The sequence below is a fragment of the Rhipicephalus microplus genome, chromosome 9, assembly GCF_043290135.1.
Source record: "Rhipicephalus microplus isolate Deutch F79 chromosome 9, USDA_Rmic, whole genome shotgun sequence".
NCBI classification, from domain to species: domain Eukaryota; kingdom Metazoa; phylum Arthropoda; class Arachnida; order Ixodida; family Ixodidae; genus Rhipicephalus; species Rhipicephalus microplus.
The window spans coordinates 40,033,019-40,056,816 of NC_134708.1; the positions used below are offsets into that span (position 1 = coordinate 40,033,019).

General features: G+C 43.8%; 2 protein-coding genes across 3 annotated transcripts in view; both read left to right on the forward strand.

Annotated features, from left to right (window-relative positions):
• Window positions 1-1,553, forward strand: part of LOC119163733 (neuronal calcium sensor 2) — a 56,285-nt gene extending 54,732 nt beyond the window's left edge. For both annotated transcript variants that reach the window (XM_037415796.2, XM_075873470.1), the window contains exon 4: window positions 1,142-1,553. In XM_037415796.2, the coding sequence (XP_037271693.2) occupies window positions 1,142-1,339 (198 nt within the window). In that variant the 3' untranslated portion in view covers window positions 1,340-1,553. The remainder of the gene's footprint in view (window positions 1-1,141) is intronic.
• Nca (neurocalcin homolog) overlaps window positions 1-23,022 on the forward strand; it is a 120,223-nt gene extending 97,201 nt beyond the window's left edge. The window contains exons 3-4 of the mRNA XM_037415797.2: window positions 4,781-5,301; window positions 8,516-23,022. Of these exons, the coding sequence (XP_037271694.2) occupies window positions 4,924-5,301; window positions 8,516-8,713 (576 nt within the window). The 5' untranslated portion in view covers window positions 4,781-4,923 and the 3' untranslated portion in view covers window positions 8,714-23,022. The remainder of the gene's footprint in view (window positions 1-4,780; window positions 5,302-8,515) is intronic.
• Window positions 23,023-23,798: the final 776 nt, after the last annotated feature.

Below are 23,798 nucleotides of genomic sequence, written 5' to 3' on the forward strand. Positions count from 1 at the left end.
ATAATATTTGGCTCGCGTGTTGTCGGGAGCCTCTACTACGGATCGGCAGTGTTTTCTGACCATGCTCAAAAAGTGTTGCAGGGCCCCTTTAAACTTTTGAAACATTGAAATGACGGGGAAGAAGTGGAAATAAGCGGCGCATTGTTTTTGAAGCTCTGACGAATCACCGGCCTCTGAAACGGACAGTTCACTAAATGGACAGTTTGTAAGTAACTCAATCAGAAGACAGTGTTTGGCAAGAAAAGGCTCGCTAAAAAGAATAAGTTAGCATATGCAAAAAAAAGAAAAACCTTTCCCGCAAGGGCAATGCAATGGATTGATCGCAGCAGATTGGAATGTTATACAAAGTAACGCTGGCAGCTAATTCATTGGGGATCAGGTGTAAAGTAGCTCTGCGAATCTGCTGGCACAAGGGAATATGAAGTTTCATTGACTGAAGCGGGTTTCTTTGTCGTGGCTTCCAATGCAAAGTAAGCGTAGAGAGTGGTCCGCTGTGGGGACGTAGTGGTTACAGTGCTTGGCTGCTGACCCGAAGTTCGCGACTTCGATCCTATCAGATGCAGTTGCCTTTTGATGGAGACAAAATGGTAGAGGCCAGTGTACTGTGCGATATCATTGCACTACCACCCCAATAGGCCTTTTTCGCAAAGACAGCTGGTGTATTTCCTCTTGGCTTGAGTCGCGATCACCTGGTGCCCTCGCCCGTTTTCACTCGCACAGAGCGCAACACGTGCAGGGTGAAGTTATTGGGGTTACACGGAACCTCAAGGTGATGGCAAGAAAGTGCCTGCTGCGCCCATATAATTGGTATTGCAATAATGGCCACTTCACAATACACATGATGCCATTCTTGTTGGAACAGTATGCATTGCTAGCCAGAGAACTAGCAAGTAAAGGTGCTTATGCAGAAATATTGGTTGCCAAGTGGCCCAATCAATATTCACTCACCGTAAGCTCCTCGACTGTTCCAGGCTGAAGGCAGATGTCGCTGCCCATGACCCTCAGTGGTGATCAAAAACATGCTCTTGCCACACCAAATAAGTCGTAGCAGTCCCTTAAATGCACTTAAATCACTCCGAGTTTAGACGGCAGAGAGTGGTTGTTCAGGGGACCTTTAAAGCAGTCCTGTTTCTTTTTGCAGGCCCTGTATGAAATGCTGGGGCCCGGTGCCGCCACCTCCGATGAGGACACTCCGGAAGAGCGCACGGGAGCTGTCTTTTCCAGGATGGACACCGACGGTGACGGCAAGCTGACCATGAAGGAGTTCCTCGACGGCTGTCTGCAGGATCGGAAGCTCGCTGGCCTCCTCACCGCAAACACAACCTTGCAGCTGAGATAGCCCTAACTTCTCTCACGGCCTGCCTGTCCTTTCTTTTCACCACTTTCCTTTCTTTCACTCCGGCACCATCTCCAAGATCTTTCGCTAGAACAGCTTTCTGTTCTGCCTCTTATAACTTAACGAGCCTTTCTTTTTTGTCAGTTGTGCAGTTTTTTTATCTGTATACAAGCTTCGGGCTACTTTCGTCATGTTTGAATAAAATGTGCCTACATTTCTTGGTTGTCCTTGCTGTGTGTTTCATTTCCTCCTAGGTACAACTTCTACAGTAATAACTGCTATAACTGTAATAATTGCTGTAATGCTTGTTGTAAAATCTTGGTGAACACCAGCAGATAATGAAGCCAAGAGAGCTAGCTATAGGGGACGGCAATGAAACTGTTTTAAATGCGTTTCAATTTATAATATACATGTTAAAGGTGAAGTGGATGAAAGTACAACTTCCCGTCAGCAGGAACCGAACCTGCAACCTTCGGTTCGGTCTTCATTGTAGTTGTCAAAAGAAAAAAAGCCCTTGAATATTTCCTTCCTTTCATCATTTGTCAGAAAACAGTAATGTATTGCCGAGAAATTCAGGGTGCTTGACGATTAAAAAATACATCTGCATCGTGCCTATTTTTCTGAATGCCTCGTAGAGCCTTCGGAATAGCCTGTGCCTATTTTTCAGAATCCTTCTGGAGCTTTTGAGCTATCTTTGTGTTTTAAGGTGGTGCGAACGAAGTGACTCAAGGCACTGCTTACTTCACATGAAGCAATAGACTTTGTGAGAGGCGATTTTGTGCGGTAGTGCGAGCGCAGGTGAGTTGACAGTTTGCAGAGATTCTTCGCAAATGAGGCGGCGTGCTTTGGTATCCGATGAACAAATGTGGTTTCTGCGAGAGAGATAATATTGATCTATGGAGGTAGATATTAATGTACTTGTTAAACATTGGCAGGTGGGTAAAAATGAATGACCAAGCATTTTTACATATATTTTGAATTTAACCTGAAAAGCATTATTAGAATTTTTCACCTTCTTTTTTGCATAGCACTAACGTCATGGACTTTGCAGTATTTCCGCACTCTAGCAGGCTCTGTTGCTTTTACCAAGCACGAGAAACCTGTGGTTTGTATTTGCCGTGATGTAATTGGCACATTTTCAACCATTCTTCTCTAATTGGGCTTAGTTGATTAGGCCAGTCAGTGCAGTTTTATAAGTTTCCCTGTCTTGCCAAACTGAGAAGTGAACAGTTTTTTCTTGTGGCAATGGAATTGCTTGAATTAAGTTTCTCTGTGAAATTAGCCTACTTTCGTGAAAGTTGCTTGCAAACGGGCACACTGCATCGAGGTAAGTTGGGTAACTGTGCGACACTTAAGAATGACTTTTTCTTTGGAGTTCCGCTTTTTCCTTTCTTCCAAATAAACAGTTCGGCATTTGGTGATGTGCCCTAGTGCATACCGAGTTCTTGCATAGCGAATGATGCGAAGGACATCGGGGTCTTGTTACTCCTGAACAGGCCATTTAAAGCGCTTTTTTTCTAGTTAGCCCCCTTCCATTAGCCTGAAAGAGCACTTCCGATTTTGACAGTGGTATACTATCGGCGACAAACGAAACCCGAACAGGGACAAGCCTTCGCGATGGTATAATGCGTACCATTGACAGACACGCTTATACGTGTAGAGCTGCCAAACAGGATGCGCGGGCTTGTCAACAATGAATATTGGGCGGCGCGCACTACATTATCGCGAAGGCTTGCAGCTGTTTGGCTTTCACTTGGCGCTGGTAGCACAGTACTGTGGTGCAGTGGAGCCTGGTACATTTTATTTCCGGTGAGTGATTTAAAACACGTGGCTGCTATTGTAAACTGTAACTGATAAACATAAAAAAAGGGTGCAATCTCGCAGCATTGGACTGTATGAAGGTGAATGCCATTTGCCTCCCTTTTATTTTGGTCAAGCAATGCAGAACCCCTATTTCACTTCTGGAAGTCTGATGCCAACAGTACGCAGTCAGCCTGGCTGTTGTAAGTTGTAGAGCTTTAAGAAAGAAATGAGTTTGCTATACATGAGAAATTGAGAAGTAACAGATTTAATGCCCTGTTCTTCGCAATTTGCTGGGCATGCCTACAGCAGACCTTAGCCGTTGAGATGTTGAACTAGCGGAGCACTAGTAATACTTGAAGTGCTTGATGTGGTGACGTCTCTGTCATGATTGTACTTGATACCTTACGTATTAGTTGTCTGCTAAAGGTTTGTGCAGTACTTTGTGCAAGGAAAGCCCAAATTATTGTTCACAATTTTATACTAAGACTGGTCACCCGTGACCAGTATGTGCATGTATTGTTCTTAGTAGCTAGTTATCAACATCAGTTCTAGAAGTATCAACAGTAGATAAACTTTAACATATGTGTAACGGCTGAACAAATTAATGGAAGAATAAGAAATAAAAGTTGTATGTTTATCCATTTGGAAAATGCGATGCTCTGCAGAACTCTCCTCTGAGATTAAGGTGAAAATTAGACTTGGGGTCTAATCACGGTGTGAGATACAATTTAGGTGGGGACACTTCTCGGCTTCTTTATGAGACGCGATCAATCGGATAAAGTAACAGCAACACGCGTCCGTCGGACCACTGCCGGCAGCGCAGACCTAATGGCATGCCAACACAGCTTCAAAGTAAAATTTTAACTCTTTGGCAGGACCAATGCTCATGTGTAACTAACGTCGAACTTTCTGCGAAGGGTCGGTTGTTATGGCAGCGCTTTTTTCTGTCTTCAAGTTGAGTCTACTCGCAGATAGGTATGCGCAGCCAGCAACAGTCCGACAGACACTAGTCGCTGTTCTTTTATCCGGTCGATCGCTTCTCGCGAGTTTCCCCATCTAAATTATATCTTACGCCATGGGTCTAGTTATCTTCAACTCTTAATGCTGCACTGGCAAATACATTGGGCTTTCTAGAGGCAGAGCTGAAGGAATGCCTCTTTTTACCTTTCTTATGTCCTTGTTCTATTATACACTTCTTAAGGTGCAATTTGCCTTGCGACTTGTGCTGAAAAAGAGAGTCATGTGTGGTGTGTATTAGTAAAACTAGTTTTCAGATAGGCAGTACATTGCTCTTGGTCAACTATGTGACTGTGCAACTTGTTTGCCTCTTTCATAATTTTTGAGAAGCCTATAGTATTTTTCACATGGCTGGAGCTTGGCGTGAAATGGAAATTAGACTCTTTTCCGACAACCCTGTAGTGAGCTCTTGTTATAGAGTCCAGATTTTTAAAACTTGCTGAAAAGCCTCTAAAGTGTCAGGAATCGTTCACTAGTGTGATGCTGCATGCTTTTCATAAGTCTTAAGGAGGGATAAACGTTGTGAAGTTGAGTGTCCAACATGCAGAATTGTAACTCTGCCCAGAGGAGGCATCTATATGACTACGTAGCTCATCCTTCTCTTCGGTCATTTCCCAAACGCAGTGGCAGTGTCCAGACTCTGACCACCCGGTAACAACTCCGCCCCCCCCTTTACCGCCTGCGCAAGAAGGAACTGCGCGTCCTGCTAGGCCCAGCCGACCGCATCGACAAGCGCCACACCGCCGGCGGCGGGATTGACCAGAGCCATGGGCAAGCAGAACAGCAAGCTGAAGCCCGAGGTCCTGGAAGACCTCCGGCAGAACACCGAGTTCTCGGACGCCGAGATCCAGGAGTGGTACAAGGGCTTCCTCAAGGACTGCCCTAGTGGCCACCTCTCTATTGAAGAGTTCAAAAAGATCTACGGCAACTTCTTCCCCTATGGGGACGCGTCCAAGTTCGCCGAGCACGTGTTCCGCACTTTTGACGCCAACGGGGACGGCACCATCGACTTTCGCGAGTTCCTGTGCGCGCTGAGCGTGACGTCGCGTGGCCGCCTTGAGCAGAAGCTCAAGTGGGCCTTCAGCATGTACGACCTGGATGGCAACGGCTACATCTCGCGCCAGGAGATGCTTGAGATAGTCACGGTCAGTGGAACGGTTACACGGTCCTATTACTTCGAGTGGCGTAGCATCCATGCTCTGTGACGTAGTAACGTCACGCTTGTACATCAAGCACAGTGCTTTGGAAGCTTTGCAGGAAGTGTGGTCATAAAGATGTACGAGCTTGAGTGTTTCATGTATAGATCGTTGTAAACCCTAATGTGCACTACCGGAACTAATCGTTGTAGCGACAATATGCAGACAAAAAGCACTAAGCAATCAGGAACAACCTGTTCACAATCGTGTAAAAAAACGGTGTCTGTGTATTTCTAAGACACAAAAAATCCTCTTTTTTTAATGATTAGTCTTAAAATTAAAAAAAAAAATTGTCTCAAAACGAAAAAAAAATGTCTCATACGCGGAGTAACTTCGGATATTTGACAAGCCCATCTTCTATGTCCTGAGATCTTCGCGTTTTCGACCGGTGTAAAGGTTTTCTAGTTGATTTTCAGCTGAAGGTCTCTTCTCTTTGTTTATGGCACTCGCAGTCACAGGCCTTGGGACGGCAAAGAGGACACAATGCAGCTGTTTTCAACCTACAAAATTAATTTCCCTTCACATGAGCATTCATTATAATTGTCGCACATCATCAATTGCACTGCACGAGGCAACCAATACGAGTGCAATGCTCAGTCACGCGTAAAATCGCCCTATCCGAATCTGCAACAAAATGTACTGAGTCATCGTTATGTGATGCTGATCACATAGTATCCGACACTTCTGATGGGAGGCTGTTGCTACTGTAGTTGCGGTTTCCTTTTTACATGCAGGCGACTTTGCTACTTGTTTCATAAAGCTCTGTAATAAATTCAACTTTTTAATGTTGAGAATAAAGATTTGTTCACATCTTGCCCACCTAAATGCCCAGCTGTCATTTCTAAAAATGACGTAATCTCTCCCCCCCCCCCCTTTTTTCTTTTGAGGAATATAGGATCTTTCCGTGAGCTTACTCAGGCGGTCTGTAACCACTTTCTAGGCATAAAATCAAGCATCACTGGTCTTATTATTAGTTTTTGCATTATACAACTGTTTGGAGGGGTCCCCCTAAGTCGTTCGATCAGTGTACCACTGTTTGTAGATTTAGGTGGGTGTTAGAGGAACCCAGCATGGTGAAGCAAATATAATTTCTCCCGTTAAAGCATACTTTGTGATGTTATCATGTTATTTTGATCCTCAAATGCTTTCTAGTTTACCAATTAGCGCAGCAGCATACATTAACAAACCTGTGAAGCTTTCCTCCTTGATGGTTGGAGGCATACGCTCAGTATCTGTGATAGTGCGATGGGTTGGTGTATCGGTGCAGTAGGCTTATAGAAAAAGCATGTCAGAAGTCGGGGAAAAGGTTTCGAAAAGGGATGCTAAGTATCATATGAATGAAAGTACCAAGTGTTTTCAGTAACACCATCATTTTGTTCTTGTTCAAATTTATTTTAGGCATTGTGTTTTGCAGCTCGTTGAAATTATTGAAACTATGTGCGAATGCATTGATTGTATCTTTTCATGCACAATCGGTGCGCCTGAACAGAATGCACACACACACAACATTCTTGACTGAAATTAAAGGTAACCAAAACGTTATCCCTTATTTCAGTTCGAAGGGAGACTGAAACATTTTTTATTGTTTTTCAGTTCACTGAAAACTGGCGATCTGGTCTTGCAATGTGAGCATTAATCTGGGGGTGCAGTATTAGCACATCTTAAGCAGAAATTTCAAATTGAAGATCCACTGAAATGCAGCGAAAAACAAGAAGGGTGGAAAACAAATCTTTTTTTGTTAAAGGAGCATTTGTTAAAGGCACAGCTGTGTTTACTTCGCTAGCGGAACTGCACCTGCCCAGCTTGGTGCTCTTTCAAACCGAAACTGCGACTGGGCGCTCACAAAAATGTCTTTAAATAAATAACCATTGAACACTTGTGCAAATAAAGTTTTCAGCCATCATAAGTGGGTCATAAGCTGCTGATTGCAATAACAAAAAAAAAAAATAAGGTGCAAAATTTTTGTGTCAGAGCTGCTGTAATGCAAGGGAGCTTTCAGCTGGGTGTCACACAGGCCAGCGTAAAGAGGGCGTTACCGGCACTGAAGTTTGTTTTATCAGAACAGCAGTCTCGCATATGTTGTCTCGACTACACTCAATGATGGGTGCTTCTGAAATCACACCAACTGCCTTGACACAAACCATTGAGTCTGTTAAAAAAATTTGTGATTTACATTTGAGTGAAAATTAAATTCTATAAGCTAGAAGGGTACTGTTTTGTATTGGTTGATAGGGTTTCGCGGCACAGTTATTTGTGTTCCACTTAAAAACGTAGGAAGAACATGTTTTACTTCTGTCCAACATTCCTAAGAGGTATGCTGCAAGTTACTTTATGTATTACGTTCTTCACATTACCTTAATGTAAAGTTTTTTCATACTAATTAAAGCCATTTTAGCTGCATAGGGAACATTTTCTGTTTTGTTCTTCAACAGATATGAAACGTAAATTTTTGTGGTGGAACGAAACTAATACTGAAACGAAAAAACACTTTGTTTGGACACCCGTGCACAGTACACCTGTTGCACACATGTCGTTTGGAGAGGTGCCACTCGAGAAATGTAGACAGTATTGTAGCAAACACTGTTTGCTGTAGCCTTGAAGCCTGATGTGACTGCTCTGTGGAAGTGGAACAACATGTGTCATGCTGTGTCTCCGCTAATTACACTCCTCAGAAGATGCTTCCAATTTTAACGGAAAAGCATGTGAATGGGCTTTTGGCGGCCGCCTGCCCTATACAGATGTAGCTACCCGCACCATGCATTTTGGAGAGCAGTGATGGTCTTTTGGTAGGCATACTTAGGGCTTAAAGTGTAGCTCTCTTATTCAAAGGTCTACATTTTTTTTTTCATGGTCGTAAATCTGTTGTCACTCAGCAGCGAGTATTGGGCATCGAGCGGTTTAAGGCAATTTTAGTGACGTTTCAGTTTGGATTATAATTCAGTAGTATTTAATAGTAATTTAGCAGTATTGCATTTTAATTTACCTTGAGCACTTGCTCGTAGCTGTGTCACTGTTGCTGTAAATATGGCTGCTAAATGTAAAGCTGGTGCTGATATAGGGGCTTGAATAAAAATTATGCTGATATCGCGCACTGATCTGTCAGTGTAGCCTAGCCTTTTGCTCACTCTCCCTGTCATACCCATGCATCACCACCTCCGTGCAGGCCATTTACAAGATGGTGGGGTCTGTGATGAAGATGCCGGAGGATGAGTCCACGCCCGAGAAGCGCACCGACAAGATCTTCCGGCAGATGGACAAGAACATGGACGGCAAACTCTCGCTGGAGGAGTTTATTGAGGGCGCCAAAAGTGACCCCTCGATTGTGCGGCTACTCCAGTGCGACCCCCAGTCCTCCCACTGATCACAGCGGCCACTGCCTCCCGTTGCCGCTGCCACTCCTCCACCTCCTTCGCGCTGCCCGGCCCACTCACCGGTGCATCAAGCCGCCAAGGCCACTGTTTATCTATGCTCCCGCCAGGCCAGCCAATCACGACCGAGCATGAAAGCTGTCTCTTTCTATTCGGCGTTTTACCGGGGAACTCGCATCCTGCACGCTTTTCTCTGCCCCCTGTCTCCTCTTTCTCGCTTGTCGTCTATGTCTGCCACACTTTCTCGAGCTTTGTGGCAAAAGGTTGTTGCCAGATGGAACTGCGTCTTTGACAAATTTTGACTGTATGTCTGCAGAACTGGATGGCCCGTTTCATTTCATTTGTTTCATCCTTGATTGCCGGAAGGCTTGAAGTACATTTGCCAGAAGGTTTAACTCAATCACTGTAGAAACAGTGGCTTCAATTTAGCAAGCTTGGTCTGCATGGAGCAAAATATTGAATGCTGTGAAAGGAAGATGCACCAGAACTGGCATTGAAAAGGCACCCCCGCCAGAAAGCTCGAACAGCCTCTGCAGGAGTGTTTATGTGGGTATACACATATTTGTTGTTAGCTTGGCATTCATGTTTCATCCAATGACATTGAGGCCATGTGCATAATCTGATAATCTATATTGAATTAATTCTTCGACTACAATCATTTCAAGCTCAGCTGTTTATTTGGAGTTACACAAGTGAACGAGCCAATGTGTGGTCATCCCTAACTGTGGCTTGTTGAGAGACCGCTATAATGTTTCACTAATGCAATACATTTTCTACGGTTGCAAGGTTTTGGATGTATCTGCTGTCTTCGAACATTTAGAAAATGATGATTTGAAAGATGAAAGTAGGAAGGACCAAAGAAGAGTGACAAAGAATCATTGGGATTTTTTGTAACCACCTTCATTTATGTGCAGATGATGCAAATGCAGTGCAACTGGGTAAAGAGTAAACAACTTAATGTTGTGAAATTGCAGGGGATTGCAATTACAGGCAGCCTGACCGACTTCATAGAAGCCACTCTAATGTAGCACTAGCCCTATGGGAAGCCGCGTCTGTGACATTGCATGATTGTTTTCAGTGCTCCGCGTGGTGTTTCAACATTATTCTAGTACTGATTTTGGTTCAGACTCTGATGATCAGCAGCAGTGAATGTGCTGCATTGACATAGTCCTAGCCACTGTGTTCATCAGTGGACTGCGAAAACACTTGTGTGATGTTGCATGAAAGTTATTCGAAACTGCCGTATTTTCTCGCATAATAGGTGCACCCCGAACTTGGCCGTGATCAGTAGTTCTGTACCGTATATGTTCGAGCTTGTTCACCACACAGTAGTTTGCTTTGCAATGTGGAATCATTGCAAGAATGGTCACGCCAGTGGATGCGCTCTTCTCGCTTGCACCAGTGTACCACAGGTGTGCCACCAGTGGTACATCAGATTAGCATGTGGCTACCACACCAATAGCATTGCTATTGCACCAACGTGTACCAGTTGTTGTGGAGGGCAGTTTGATTCATTCTGATGCGTTGATTTCGGTCGCAAGGACGGTCTGTATATAAAGTTGTATTGCTTTGTGAGACGGTTTTACGGCTAGCCTCCCTAGCAATGACTTCAATGTTATCTTCAAATCACATTAGAGAAGGTACACTGTTAAGTGAAAAATCAAAGTGCTTCAACCTATGAAGTCTGTTTTGCTGATGTGTGTGGCTTGAGTTTTTTTTTTATTTTATTAATGCATGCTGGTTAAGAATAAATGAGGCTTACACAAGTTGTTGCTTTGATGTGGGGATAAGGCTTTCAAATTCTTGCTTAAAGTTATTGGTTCCTCAAAGAATGGCCCTTTCATAAGCAGTATGCAGGACGAGTCGTGACTTGACAATTTTATGGCCATTGGCTTTTTGTATTGTGCTCCTGTACTTTCTATTCTGAGCACCATAACAGGATATCTTTGCGCTGCACTGTCCAGGGATCTTGACAGCAGAATCACTGAATGCGCCCACATGCTGGCACTGTTGAGGTTGCTAAATCGCACAAAACCCGCGGGCTGAGAAATATAAAATAAGCTCTAGTGAGAGGCATGTCTCGAAGCTTGTACAACTTGAAAAGACAAAAAGAAAAAGCTGATAGTTTTTTAAAGCTTTCACACATTCAGTGGCTACGTGAGCCTTTGCAAGCGTTTGCACTAACAATTTTAGTCCTCGCTTCATGCATTTTTGTTTTGGTTGCATGCTTCAGTGGCCAGTAATGCTTTTTAACACCGTTCGATCCAGCTTTGCGAGTTTCAGGAGAATGCTCATTGTGCAGACTGGTAGACTGCAGTGGTGTCCTTAGTCATCAGTGCTTGCCAACTCATTTGAGGTTGGGCAAGAGCTGTGGCCGTACGGCTGTACTCAGAATTTTTTGCCTGCGAATGCAGAAGTACTGTCACTAGCTGCAGTACCGCTGCGATCGAACTACTCAACCACCGAAAACTTTCGGTCTCTTTCGTGCACGATTTTCTGGGCATCTGCGTGACTGCAATGCCGTGAAGACATTACTAGTGCGTAACGTTTCGCTTCTACTCGTTACGTTGAAGTGACCACTGTTGAAGCTGGGAGTGTCGTTCCTGGACATCTTCCGTTTGATGCAGAAGTGACGGTTTTTGAGGCTTGTATTTTCATTTACGGATGTTTTATTTTTTAACATTGCACTACTCGTTACGCCGAAGTGACCGCTATTGAAGCTGGGAGTGTTGTTCATGGACATCTTCCGTTTGATGCAGAAGTGACGGTTTTCAAGGCTTGTATTGTCGTTTATGGACATTTTATTTCTTAACATTGCATTTGTCTGTCGGGTCGTGAACTTCTTGAATGTTGTTTTCGGTCCTCTAGTGCTCCAAAAAGACGTCTGCCATGAATGTTTAAAAAATGCACAACTATTGAAGGTTTGTGCATTTGCCGTTTCTTTATTGCTCCAATTTGTTTTGCTCAAATAATTAGTTAACTCTGCTGGCATTTTACTTGGGCTTTCAACAGATTGGGTACTGAGAATATTTTAAGCATCATCTGGCAGCAAAGCATGCAAGGCCACACAATCATCGTCGCTCATTCCCTGCCCAGGTCGATGCCCAATACCGCTATTTGGAAGTCACATTTCAGTGAATATTGCATCCGTATTCTTTGACTTTTTCTCATTTTTATTTGATTGTTCCTGTGCATTTGAAACCTCCTTTTATTCTGTTGTATCTCTCATTCATCTTTTGATATAGCACTGACAAATGATAATGTTTCTGATGAATTTATATTTTTGATGCAGTAGCATCAATAACTTGAATTGATATGTTTTGAATCAGTAGCACAAACACTTATATGAACTTATGCAAAGCACATGCAAAAAAAAACTAAGATTCATTACGTAAACAGGTACATTATTAAAATTAGGATAAACTTTTACATTAATAAACATAAAACAAATGTGAATGCTTAGTTTTAAATTTCGTCTCGCCTGTCGTGCAAAGAACTGAATAGACTTGAGAATGGCACGCACTTCTGTATGTCAAGTTTTCTTTCTTGCGTATTTTAGTAGAGTTTGCTCAGTTTTATTGAGGTGTGTTAATGAGAGACTTCTAAGGGTGTTTGGTTATGGTGAAAACGGTCGCTGTCAACTGTCCCATGCAGTTCAATATTGTGCCAGTGTCTACTTAGTAAGGCCCTTCTTTCACTGCAGCAACTTTTTTTAGCTTATGACGGGCGCATAGAAAAATCCTTGCCCTTCCAATTCCTCGCCTGCTTTCATCTTTCCCGGTGATTTTTTGTACGCCTTAGGCGGGATGCCCGGTGGCTGTAGCTGCAAATGGTGCTTTCGCAAAGTCTATAGAAAATTCGTGGCTTGGAGAAAGTCACAGAAAGGCCGTCATGGAGTGGCATCAATCTCAAGGTCGTTCGCGCCGATGGCGCCTTTCCCGTTGGCTCGGTGTAGCAACACAGGCTCTGCAGTGCTCGCTATGAGGCTTTGTACAGCGTCGGCGACGGGGTCTGGAGACAGAGAATGAAGCACGTTGCCCAGTTATGCAAACGTCACTCTGGTCTGGATGAATAAGGTCTAGGGCTTAGGTGTAACATTGAAAGGAAAGACAAGAAGTCGGAGCCAGGCATTGCTCAAATGTGTCACAATGCAGGCGGGCAGCAGAACAAGGCATCAGCAAACAAAGTGCAACGGCACTGTACTGCTGCGTTTTTTTTAAACACGGTGAGACTGTTAAAATTTTTTTTGCCTTGCGGACTGCATGTATAAAATAACGCATTTATGGAGTGAAAACAGCCAGCTGGAAAAGTGTGCGCTCTTTCTGCGTAACTGTGTGATAACCTCTGAAAGGACACTCCTTGGTGTCGTAATGTTTTTGCGCACAGGTGCCGCCCTCCGTTGCTAGTGGCGCCAGCTTGTGAGCTACAGCTGCTTCACCGGAAGTTCACGTTGAGTGGCTAGTCTTGACAGCTTTTTCCTGCGCCTTTCTCTTGTTTTATGTCAGGTTAGCCGGTCACCTGGACATGTTGGATTATGCGCAGATACCGCTGTCTCTTGGTGGCTGTTCCACGAGTTGACGCTTCCGGTTCTCCTTCTTTTTTATCTAGAAACCACATGTCGTATGATTACTCTTGCACCACCTTCAAGAAGTCTTTCGCGTCGTTGTCATGCTTGAGAAGAAGCATTCAAATTGTAATTCATTGGTCCTGGGAGTGTACTTCTAACATTAGCAGAGTGTCATCCTGCGACGCCTTGCATTAGTATTGTCCGCATGTCGTTCATCAAGTGGTTCCTTTCCAACGCAACTTGCATGGTCACCAGCAGTCTTTCTTTCTCCTTTCATTTCACTTTGGGGGTGGAATGAAAGCCAGCGATGTACCGGCTGTGGCATGCAACCCGATGGGTTGGTCATGTTACGCACTCGGTAGACAAGCTTTTCACTATCCTCAAATACACCCCATTTTCGAGTCAGCTTTAAACTCTGCTTGCCATTATTGCAGTCTCTCAAGTGAATTCGCAACATTTTTCGCTGTCTTCTTGTCATACGTGACAGTCGTTTGTGTAATTATGTTTTGTATCGAATAGCTTTTGTGCAACTCTGAGGACGTTTTGCTGTCTTCTCTCATTCAGTTCCCTTTAGACCGAAGGTGTCACCGAATCTCGCATGTCTATCATCTTTGCGAAAGGGAGCGCCGAAGCTTGAAGTGGGTGCTGGTGCTTTTGGTTTTTTGTGTATTTTTTGTCTGCTTGCGACTGCTGCACCTTCATTACGATGAGCTAATATTTCCCTATTGTTTTCACCTTTGCGGCGTTTATGGTACACATTTCCCCCCATACTCTTTCGAGGATTTTTATACTCAAGTTGCTGCACGGCTTTTTTACATTTATTCCACTCGTCCGCTACACCAAGCCACTTTGAATGCCGACTTCATCAACATTGTGTAAGGTTGCTTTTGCGAACACTTGTAGTGCAAGCGTACTTGTAAAGGCCTGCTCCTGCGCGTGAGATTCCGGTTTGCTGCCGGGAGGGCCACCTTGTGTTACTCCCGCTTCGGACTTCCCGTAACGTTCCTTGTGTGGAGTGATGTGCGCGAAACGTTTGGTGGTTTCTCTCTTTTTGTCATGTCCATTTGTGTTGTGCTATCTCCCGGAATATGCACCAGTGCTTTTGTAGCTAGCAAACGTGTCATATCTTGATTATGAAAAATTTCCTGGTAAACACTCGCTGTTCATTGATATGAAAACTTGCGCTTTGCTTCGTGTTGTGTTCACATATTCACTGCACATTCCTGCAATCGTGCTGCTGTTGACATTAAAAGCTAAACTGAAAACTGTTTCTTGGCGGGCACAACTTGGTTCCCCTTGTGACATAGTGGTTGATCAAAAAGGCGATGAGAAACCAGCGCAGTTAATGACTGCTCAACTCTGGAGTCCTCCGCTGTAGTTTGTCCCAACAAGGTGCAATACGTCAAGCACGAACAAGTTCTGCTTCAGTTTGCATAGAAAGCGTTCACAGCATGTACCAATGAGTGTTGCAAGCCGACTTATTCGGAAAGCACTTAAGAACTGCCCCTGCTGCACGGCAAGCTAGACGAGACCCAAATGTACATGGGCAACAGGGTTAACATTCTCATTCAAGGGCAATGAATGCTGTTCCAATTTCCGATGATTGTGAACTCTCCCACTGATTGTTTGGGACGATTCTATTTAACTTTGCATTCTGTACTAAACTTTTGCAGGTTATTTTAGTCTTGACATATTGAGACACAGCTTGTGTTCTTGATGTGGGTCATCACAAAGACATTGGTGGTTGGACAGTTTTTGGATCTGTAACAGTTTATGAGCAGCACTTAATGAGTAAACAGCTTGGATTCATAAAATTATTAGCTTTAAGGTACAATTTGTGTTGGTATGACATTGGTTTTGACAACTAGTTTTGGTCAAGCGTATCATGTGACCCTATTTCAGAGGAGGGACTTCGCATAGTCACGTTGACGCTGACTACACATACAAGCTTTGCTAGGCTGTCTATTTGCCAGATGAGTGGAGCTGGACTCTCCCAGTTGGAAAACCATGCCGGACTATGCGAAAACTCTGCGGACATATTGGTTGCAGAACAGTCGCACAAACGTGGTTAATGCCATTAAGTGTGACTTCGACATTGATTCACAACAAAACACGATTACTGCATCCGCATGTCTCAGCCGAGGGTTGATGCCAATCAAACAGTATTTCCCGCTGTCTTCCTGCCTGGCTACACTTCCAGTGCACCATGGCACTGCACTTCAGTTTTCTCTCGTCTGGCTCGTAAGGTATTCGAGTTGTACTACTGCGCTTGCTTATTTATTTCGAACATGGGTGACTGCAACCTTGAAATGGGAATGTTTTGCTTTTCCACTTGTCCGTTTGAACGTGAAAGGTTGTGAAGTGCTTGTTCAGCTTGGCTATAACCACTGTGTGATTGAGTGAAAGGCAAAATGCACCGACTTTCAAACCACAGCTACACAATATGCAGAATGTGGAGTGAGTATTTGTGGGCAAACAGGCACATCTTTCAATCCTTGAGGTCGCTAGCTTTAGTCTTATCCAAAACGCAAGAGAGAAACTTCTGCGTTTTAGCACGGCGAGAGCTTTTCGTCGTTCTCCGACCGAGAAGGTGTGCATGGTTCGTGGACGGTGAAAATTTTGTGTTGTGGGAGAAATGAACACTTTGGATCCGCTTCTATGTGTGTTGTAGTTTCAAATTCTGTGGTTCATCTTTTTCCCTCTTTCATTTAGCGCTACAGAGACATTTTGGTTTCTATCCTTGGTGCACACTGCATGAAAATTTTGCTTCTGTCGAGCTTATTAACCTATCGAAAGTTTTAAACATTGAAGATTGTCCATAAGAATTGCTGCAGACATTCGGTACATGCTCATGCGTGTACCTTTGCGACTTTAAGAAGTAATGTTGGGTACTTGGCATGAAAATCTCGATATGGGTGAACTCACGTGAATGTGGTTAGAAAAAAAATGTAAGGAGGGCAAGCAACCACGGCAATGCGACATGCTATCTGTATAAACCCCCTTGCCACTGTGGTGACCGTGTCCATCTAGCATCTCGGAAACGCCGAGAAGGAATGAAGATGCCTGTCTTTCCAGGCGAGCTGTCGTCACTTCTGCAGATCGCTTTGCATCGTGCAGGGCTTGTACCAAACGCCTCTCACTGTTGTGGTTGGTGCTAGCATGGTGGATAAAAGAAAAATCTATCTCGACGTTGTAATCGGTAGGTGGTAGGCAAAGGTTTTAGGCTGGTCTTTTTGACTCTCACTGCTGCGGCCCCCATGGTGTTTATGCCTAAATGCAGAAGATGCTGATACGGTTACCGTTTATGGGAAAGGTAGAAATTGCTGTTACGTTCTGGTTTTATGGCAGTGGTGTGGTATAGCTGTAGGAGTTAGTGCCTGTATATATACATACATGTATATATACACAGGGGCATATATCTACGTGTTCATATGTGTGTGTATTATGAACAATCAGACACTTTTTAAAAGGGACATTTTATTGCTGGCATGTTTTGGATGATGGTTGTGCTGTGGAGAAGTGGGGGCTAGTTGTGAAGAGGTGGAGGAGAAAAGGAAAGAATTAGGAGAGGTAGTAAAACATGTTGACTGTTTAGCGTAAGTGGTGATGTCATCACTCTCTGGTCATGAGCAAGAGGTGGTTCTTCCAGAAATTGAAAGAATGGGAATATTTTGCAGCCCTCGAGGGAAAGCTTCACTCGTACTGATTTTTATTGCGACGCACGGCATGACAATGTACATCATGGTGACTGTTTCAAGCAGCATCTTCTGGATTTGGGTGTGAGTCATCATTGTGGCTGTGTCGTTCTTAAGTTTCTCTGTTATTTGGATGTCTAGACGTAAAATAGAGCAGTACTGGATTAAGCTTGTCCGCTACAGTAGGCTGTATAGTTACGAGCTCTGTAGGCGTACTTTATCGTAAAATGGGCATACCGCTCAAAGACCAAACTGCGAACAGCTCACTTTGGGGGGTACATGGTAAACGAAAAAGAAAATGGAGTGGTCAGATGGAGACAACGGAAGGGGAACAGATGGGAAAATCGTCTGTTTTCTCTCATGTGTCATCTGTCGTTCACACTGTTTTGCCTTTGTATTATGTGCTGTATTTACAAACTCATCCACTTGTGGTAGTTCTCACAGGCTGTGGTTAAGTTGCCAGCCTGGAGTGTCGTGGCGATACGTGTGGTTGACATTTCACTCTAGTATTTGCATTAGAACAGCATGGAACGTTCACATGGTATTCGAAATATTGCTCAGACTCATTTGACACTTGTAGCCTACGCATTGCACAAGCTAAATAGAAATAAAAGGAGTGCTTCAAGTGCAGGTGCTGAGAATGTCTTACACAAATTCATTTCACAGCTTCATCCCTCCGATAAATGTCCGATCGAGCTGAAAGTTTGATGTAATGTACGATTCAGTTGGTCGCTGTTTGTGCAGACTCGACCGGAGTGCACATTCACCTTCAAAGAGAAACCTTGTTTTTCTTTTATGTGTGCATGTGATGCAGATGCCCTGGTGATATAAATGTCGTGTCCTACTATTTACGGGCTACAACAAAAATGTCTCGATGATTGCCATGAAGTGATTTTTTCTAATGTGGGTGCAAACAATAGGCTATAGCTTGTGCTGATGTTATGAAACACTTGGCTTTTTCTCTCTCTCTTGTTTACATAACGATGGGCGCTATGCATCTTTACACTACACGACGTATCATTCATGGCTGCAGTGATGTGATTGCAGAGAAATACATGGTGCTTTTCTGCTTGGCACAATTCTCTCGTGATCTGTACTTTGATGCCGAGTTCTTGTGGTGGGCTGTATGATTCCTTCTACAGGCTGTTGATGAAAAGGGAGTGCCCAAAAGGCGAAACACCTTTGTTGTTACCGTCATCTCAAGATTGTCAAAACTAGCACAGGAGTAGAGAGCTCACGATTCTTGGGCTATGTTGATCTTGTCCTGGCGCTAACACACACACACACACGCATAAAGAAAATTTGTCCCCTTCGTGCTGCAGTATTGTAAGGCAGCAGTTTGGCGCCCTGCAACGTGTGCACTTCATTTGAAGGTTGAGGTGCTATTTGAAGTTTGATGTGTAACTTCGTTAGAAGGTTGATGTGGAATGAAATGGCCAGGAGTCCTTGTGCTAGTCCCGGATAAGCATTTGTGAACAGCATTTTCAGGCGTTTCTATGTGTCCATTTTTTCAGCATTCTTGCTACTGCACGCTTGTCTTTAGCGGAAACAGGAAATCAACGGTGTAACTCTTCTTCCTTAAAAGTGCTTGATTTGCGTAAAATAAGTGCTTTTTCATTAAAGTAGTTTGTCAGAGGGAAATATGAGTTGGTATAACGAGGCTTGCCTGCTTGATTGCTCCTCGATGAATAGCAACTACTCACTTAGGGGAATTGGCATTGGTGTAGTTTGCCTACTTTCTGTGGCTTATACCACTTTGGAGGATTTGCCAAGAGTTAGGTGATTTTATAAATTTATATAAATGCAACAGTAATTATGTTCGCTAAGTGTCGTCTTTTTTGTCGACTACTCATGCAAGCGTTTTACTTGTTTCCTGAGTGAAAGCTCTGAAGTAGGAAGTGGCTTTTGGTATTTTGTAAAGTAAGAACTTGGTGGATGAAACGAAAGAAGAGAAAACACATTCAGCAGCACCAGAATGGAAATACATGTGACATTCACTACCATACAGGACTCGGCAGAAGCACAGGTGTAGCTTTTGTGCCCTCAATAAGAAAAAAAGCAGTGCCCATTCTTTAGACAGTTGCAGCTGCTCGCTGTACACATGTCAACTACTCTGTCACACTATTGTGTATGTGCTTCATACTTTGCTGTGGCCTCTGACAGTCTTTATTGCAGTATAGTTTACAGGTAGGTATACAGGGCAATACTTTTGTGGTTGTAGTTGTGCAACTGAAAAAGTTCAGGAATACAGGAACTTATGGGAACAAGCGTATTGACCCAGTGGTATTGCGTTATATTCACTTCGAATCCCTGTTGCACATCACAAAGTTCAGAACTTTCATTGGATGTTGCAACTTGTCTTTACCATGCATGGAGCACGTTTAGCGTCGCATAAGAGCTGTTACTAGTCACGGAAAAGAAGTTCATCGGTGTTTCAGTGCTGTTTCATTGTGGAAATTCTCAGGCATAGTGACTGCTATTAAAAGCATTTTACTGCTCTCGTGCAATTTTGTGCCTAGCAAATGCAAGGACATGATCTAGGCATTGTTTATGGCACTTTGGTTAATTGGAGCGCACTTTGTAGACAGTTTGAAATTTAATGCAGCATCCACTGATGTCTTACACAGGACCTCTTCTGGTGTGTGAGCTCTGTAACAACACTCTTGTGGGAAGAGGTGAAAGCATTAAAGATTGTTAATCTGTGTAGAACAGTTGAGCCCAAGTTCAACTGTAGTAGACAAGTTCTTACACGGGGGCTCGTAAAACATTGTTTTACACTCCACTAATCTGTCTTCGCCATGCATGCCAAAAGTAAAGTTGACGAAGTGCTGTTTTTTTCATACCAGCCAATGTTGATTTTTCATGCACGTTGTCATCTTGACTAGCTTTCTTTCTTGCTGAATGTTGTTTGGATTCATGGAAGCAAATCGGCAGTCTCTGTTGGTGTATGTTGCCTTCTTTATTAAATCATCTTCTTTTTGACCGGTAAAAAGGGTGACTTAGAAGAGGGCCGCCTTTTTTACTGGTCTATACTGGAAGCATTACTGATGGGTGCATAAAGTCAAGGTGTGAAACACGAGCGTGATCATTGTTTTAGGTGGCACCCTTCCTCTAGAGGCAGCAGATTTCGAAACTTGCTCGCTGCGCGCTTAGCACTCCAATTTCAAAACCCTTTGTAGCCTGGAAAGTTCCTCAAGGACTGTAGGCGTGTAGACAACTTGTAGAGCCGAGGTCTTGCTCACTTCATTCGGGCTAAAGGAAGTGTATGTACAGGAACTTCAACTTTACTGTCCGTTGCTAGATTGAAGAGCATTCTGTCATGATCTAACATCAATCTGTTAATGTTGAGAAGTCAGCAGACTGTAGAATTTCAGAATTAAGGTACTACTTTTTAGAAAAAGGTGTAACTAGTACTAGAATCGCAAGCAGTGTAAATAGGAATTGGGCAACTAGCCACCTCCTAGTTAACCAGCTAATCATTAAGTATGAGTGCAATATTGGCTTTAGGGACATTTCTGCAGGTGGAAGGCAACAACTGATTACCACGTCGAACTGGAAAACTTAATTTTTAAAGAGAACTGTAGAAGTCGACCCTCAAATTCAAGCAGCTGTTTACTCTGTTAAACTTTACAAAAAAAGATTTAAGCCGTGCAGTTTTTCTGACTGACTTACTGTCAGTTCAGCAGATGTACTAAACCGTCTTAGCTTCTGCTTTATACAAAGTTTATTGTATAGCTCTACATTGACTCAGGGTCAATTATACAAACGCAAAGACACTTTGCAGCCTTGTATTTAAAGGGCAACTTTGCACCATGATTGTGGGCTTCCTGCACTGTACTTTAATTCAATTCTTAAATCTTCTTTCATTGAATATCTACTGCATCCTATTGACTCGTAAAAACATTTTATCGTATACAGTGACGTGCTTGTTTCCCAAGGCGTTTTCAAGCAATACCTATCTTTATTTAAATAAATGTGTGCTATCGATGGGCGGTTAGTAACGTTGAAAATCGAGAGATGTGCATAAGAATCGGAACTTAATTGAAGTAGCTGATGCTTCAGGTTTCCTAGCATCGCGAATATCTACTGGAAAGCAGAACCTTCTGTCAACAGTTGCCCTACAGATGGCTTCTTTGAGGTCGCAAGCCTGTATTAGGTTTTCACATTAAAGGGGAGATGAGACTGTGGTGTCGCTTATGATCCTGAGCATGAATTCATGCGTCGTACAAGAAACTGACAGCCCAAATGATATGTAGGAGCGCGCGCATTTGTGGTTTCACGTGTCGTTTTGTTTTGCGCTGCGGATTGCGAAGCGGAGCGCCCGAATCTAATTTACTGTTACGATGCTTCGTAAGCCGAGCTGTGTACACAAGAAAAAAACAGTTGTAGCAGTGGTCAGGTCGCGATGTGGTCGGGGGGCTATAGTGCCGTTGCCATGCTGGCTATCTCTTGTACAAAGAAAAGAAAAATGATGGTAGCTTTTTTTCTCGATGGAAAAAAGCATTAATGTCACGCAATCGATGTGCTGTCTACTCGAGTGTTTCGTCATAACACGCAGATGGGGAAACGGGATGAAAAACATACTTGCGGTGTCGAAAAAATGCGTGTGTAAGTGTGCGTGTCTGCGAACACAATCACCCGTGTTTGTCTTTGCGGTGGGGGGGGGGGGGGTGTCCTAAAAGGGATGATGGAATACGAGGAGGATTTTCCAGTGACCCGTCTACGTACTCGTGAATGTGTCGTACGACCATTTTCCCAAGCTGTTCGTGTAAAGCTACTCCGGAACTGAATGTGCTTGTCGAGGAAAGAATTAAGTAGCTCAGAGTCTCCATAAAACTTCTCGTCCCCCCCCCCCCCCCCGGCCCTTTCATTTTAGCTCGCTTAGCGTTATCTTATCGAAACTTATCCAGATGGAAGGTACACTGTGTGTTGTGGAAGCACCGCTGTATCTGCGAACTCTATTTGCTGCTACAAACTATTCGTTCATTCAATTGCACAAAGTGTGAGTGGCATTTGTTATTATTATAGTAAGTACTCTTGTGAAAGACCGATTGTCCTCTCCTATGCGTTCGTTGACTCCTGAACAGTGGCCGTTTCTTCTCCGAATGGCTCAGAGAAACAGGGGGAAACCCGAGGTTATGGCGAGATGTGTGAGGTCGCTCGAAAACTCTGAAGTTCTGTTGACGTATGATCTGTCTGTAGCGGGAACATTGATTATAATCTGGAGTTGAGTTGAATGAACTTTATTTGTCCAACGGTTGTTCCTGTGCCCTGGGCTAGGCTGCCAGGGACACATCGTTCGAGGAACATCTTTCGAGGTCCTCGGCGAAGACGCTGGACGGCCCACACCTGGTCTTCGAGGGCCCCGCTGAAAAGGGCGGCTTACCATTGCTCAGCAAGGCGCTGAAAACATTGTTTCTCTTCGGTCGTCCTGCCCGTAAAGCACCGCCGGCTATAACTGAGCGATGCATTGCTTGACAAGGTGCAAGCGAGATACATATGCACCATTTTCTCGTTTGCTGATGTGATGGGGGAACAAAACACACACACACAATCGAGCGATCCCCGCAAAACTGTTTACGCGAGACGGCGGCGCTTTTCTGTATTTATTTCTCGGATAGTTTTGCAAGCCTGCGGGATTGAAGGAATGTAAGTGGCCAGTCAGTCAATCCGAAATGTGATGGTTTCTAATTCCCTTCGTTAGTTTGTGACACCACGAATTATTTATTCTCCGCACCGCTGACGATGCCATTGCTTCTCCCTGCTTATGTGAGTCATATGGCGTCTTTGTTATGTGCATATTGTGTGTTGATTGTGGATGCGTTGAATCTCTTCATTCTTTCTTGTGGGGAAAAATGGGAGCTCTTGCGAACGCGAGCTGTCTCTTGTACTCTATTTTTTATTCGTCTTCACGTTTCCCCGTTTTGCGTATTCTAAATGTACTCAGAGATGACAAACCTATCGAGAAAAAAAACTGTACATTCTCAGAGCGCGTGCTATGTAGATTAAATGCTAAATAAAGTTCGGTTCTTCCCAAAGAGGGGCACTTGTCTTTGCTTGTCGAATAAAAGCTCAATTGCTTGGACATCATGTGGCACGAAGCATGAATACACTGTGGGGCCACAAGGAAATGCATAAGCCAGAACCTTGCTGTGTCAAACTTTTCTGCCATTTGGAACTCCGTCACGTCACATAAGTCGGTAGATGCCAAACAGGACAAAAACGAAACTTTGCAGATTGAGCAGTAACTTCAGACGGTGGAACGCTTTGCTATAGAAGAGTTGAATGAGGCCGCGGCCCCGAGGTGGCGCCACCGTCGGAAGGGCAGTGCGTCCATCTTAGTGCTCTCCGTGCTGGCGCTCAGCGCGTTCTATTCGTACAAACTGCAACGTCATGCACACAGTGCCTTTCGCCGTTTGTTCAAGTCATGCACGCGTCACGCATACAACCTCTCGCCGTTTCAACAGAACCGGTAAAGTGCGCCACCAGAGAACATAGTGCAACCATGGACCACAGAGATGGCTGGATGGATGGATGCTATGAGCGTCCCCTTTATAACGGGGCGGTGACAAGTATGCCACCAGGCTCGAAAAAAAAAAAAAAACCTTTTTTCTTTTTTTTATGTTGGCCTAATGCCTCTACTTCGATAAATTCTATCTTAATGGAAAAAAGGTAAATTTTCAGCTTAAGTTCTCTGCCATTTACGGCACACTGTCCATATTTTATTTTTCCAATATTTATTTTTGTCCTTTCTCTCTAATTTTCTGCCACCAATACTCTAACCGTCTCTTACTTATTTCTATCGCGGGTGTGTTC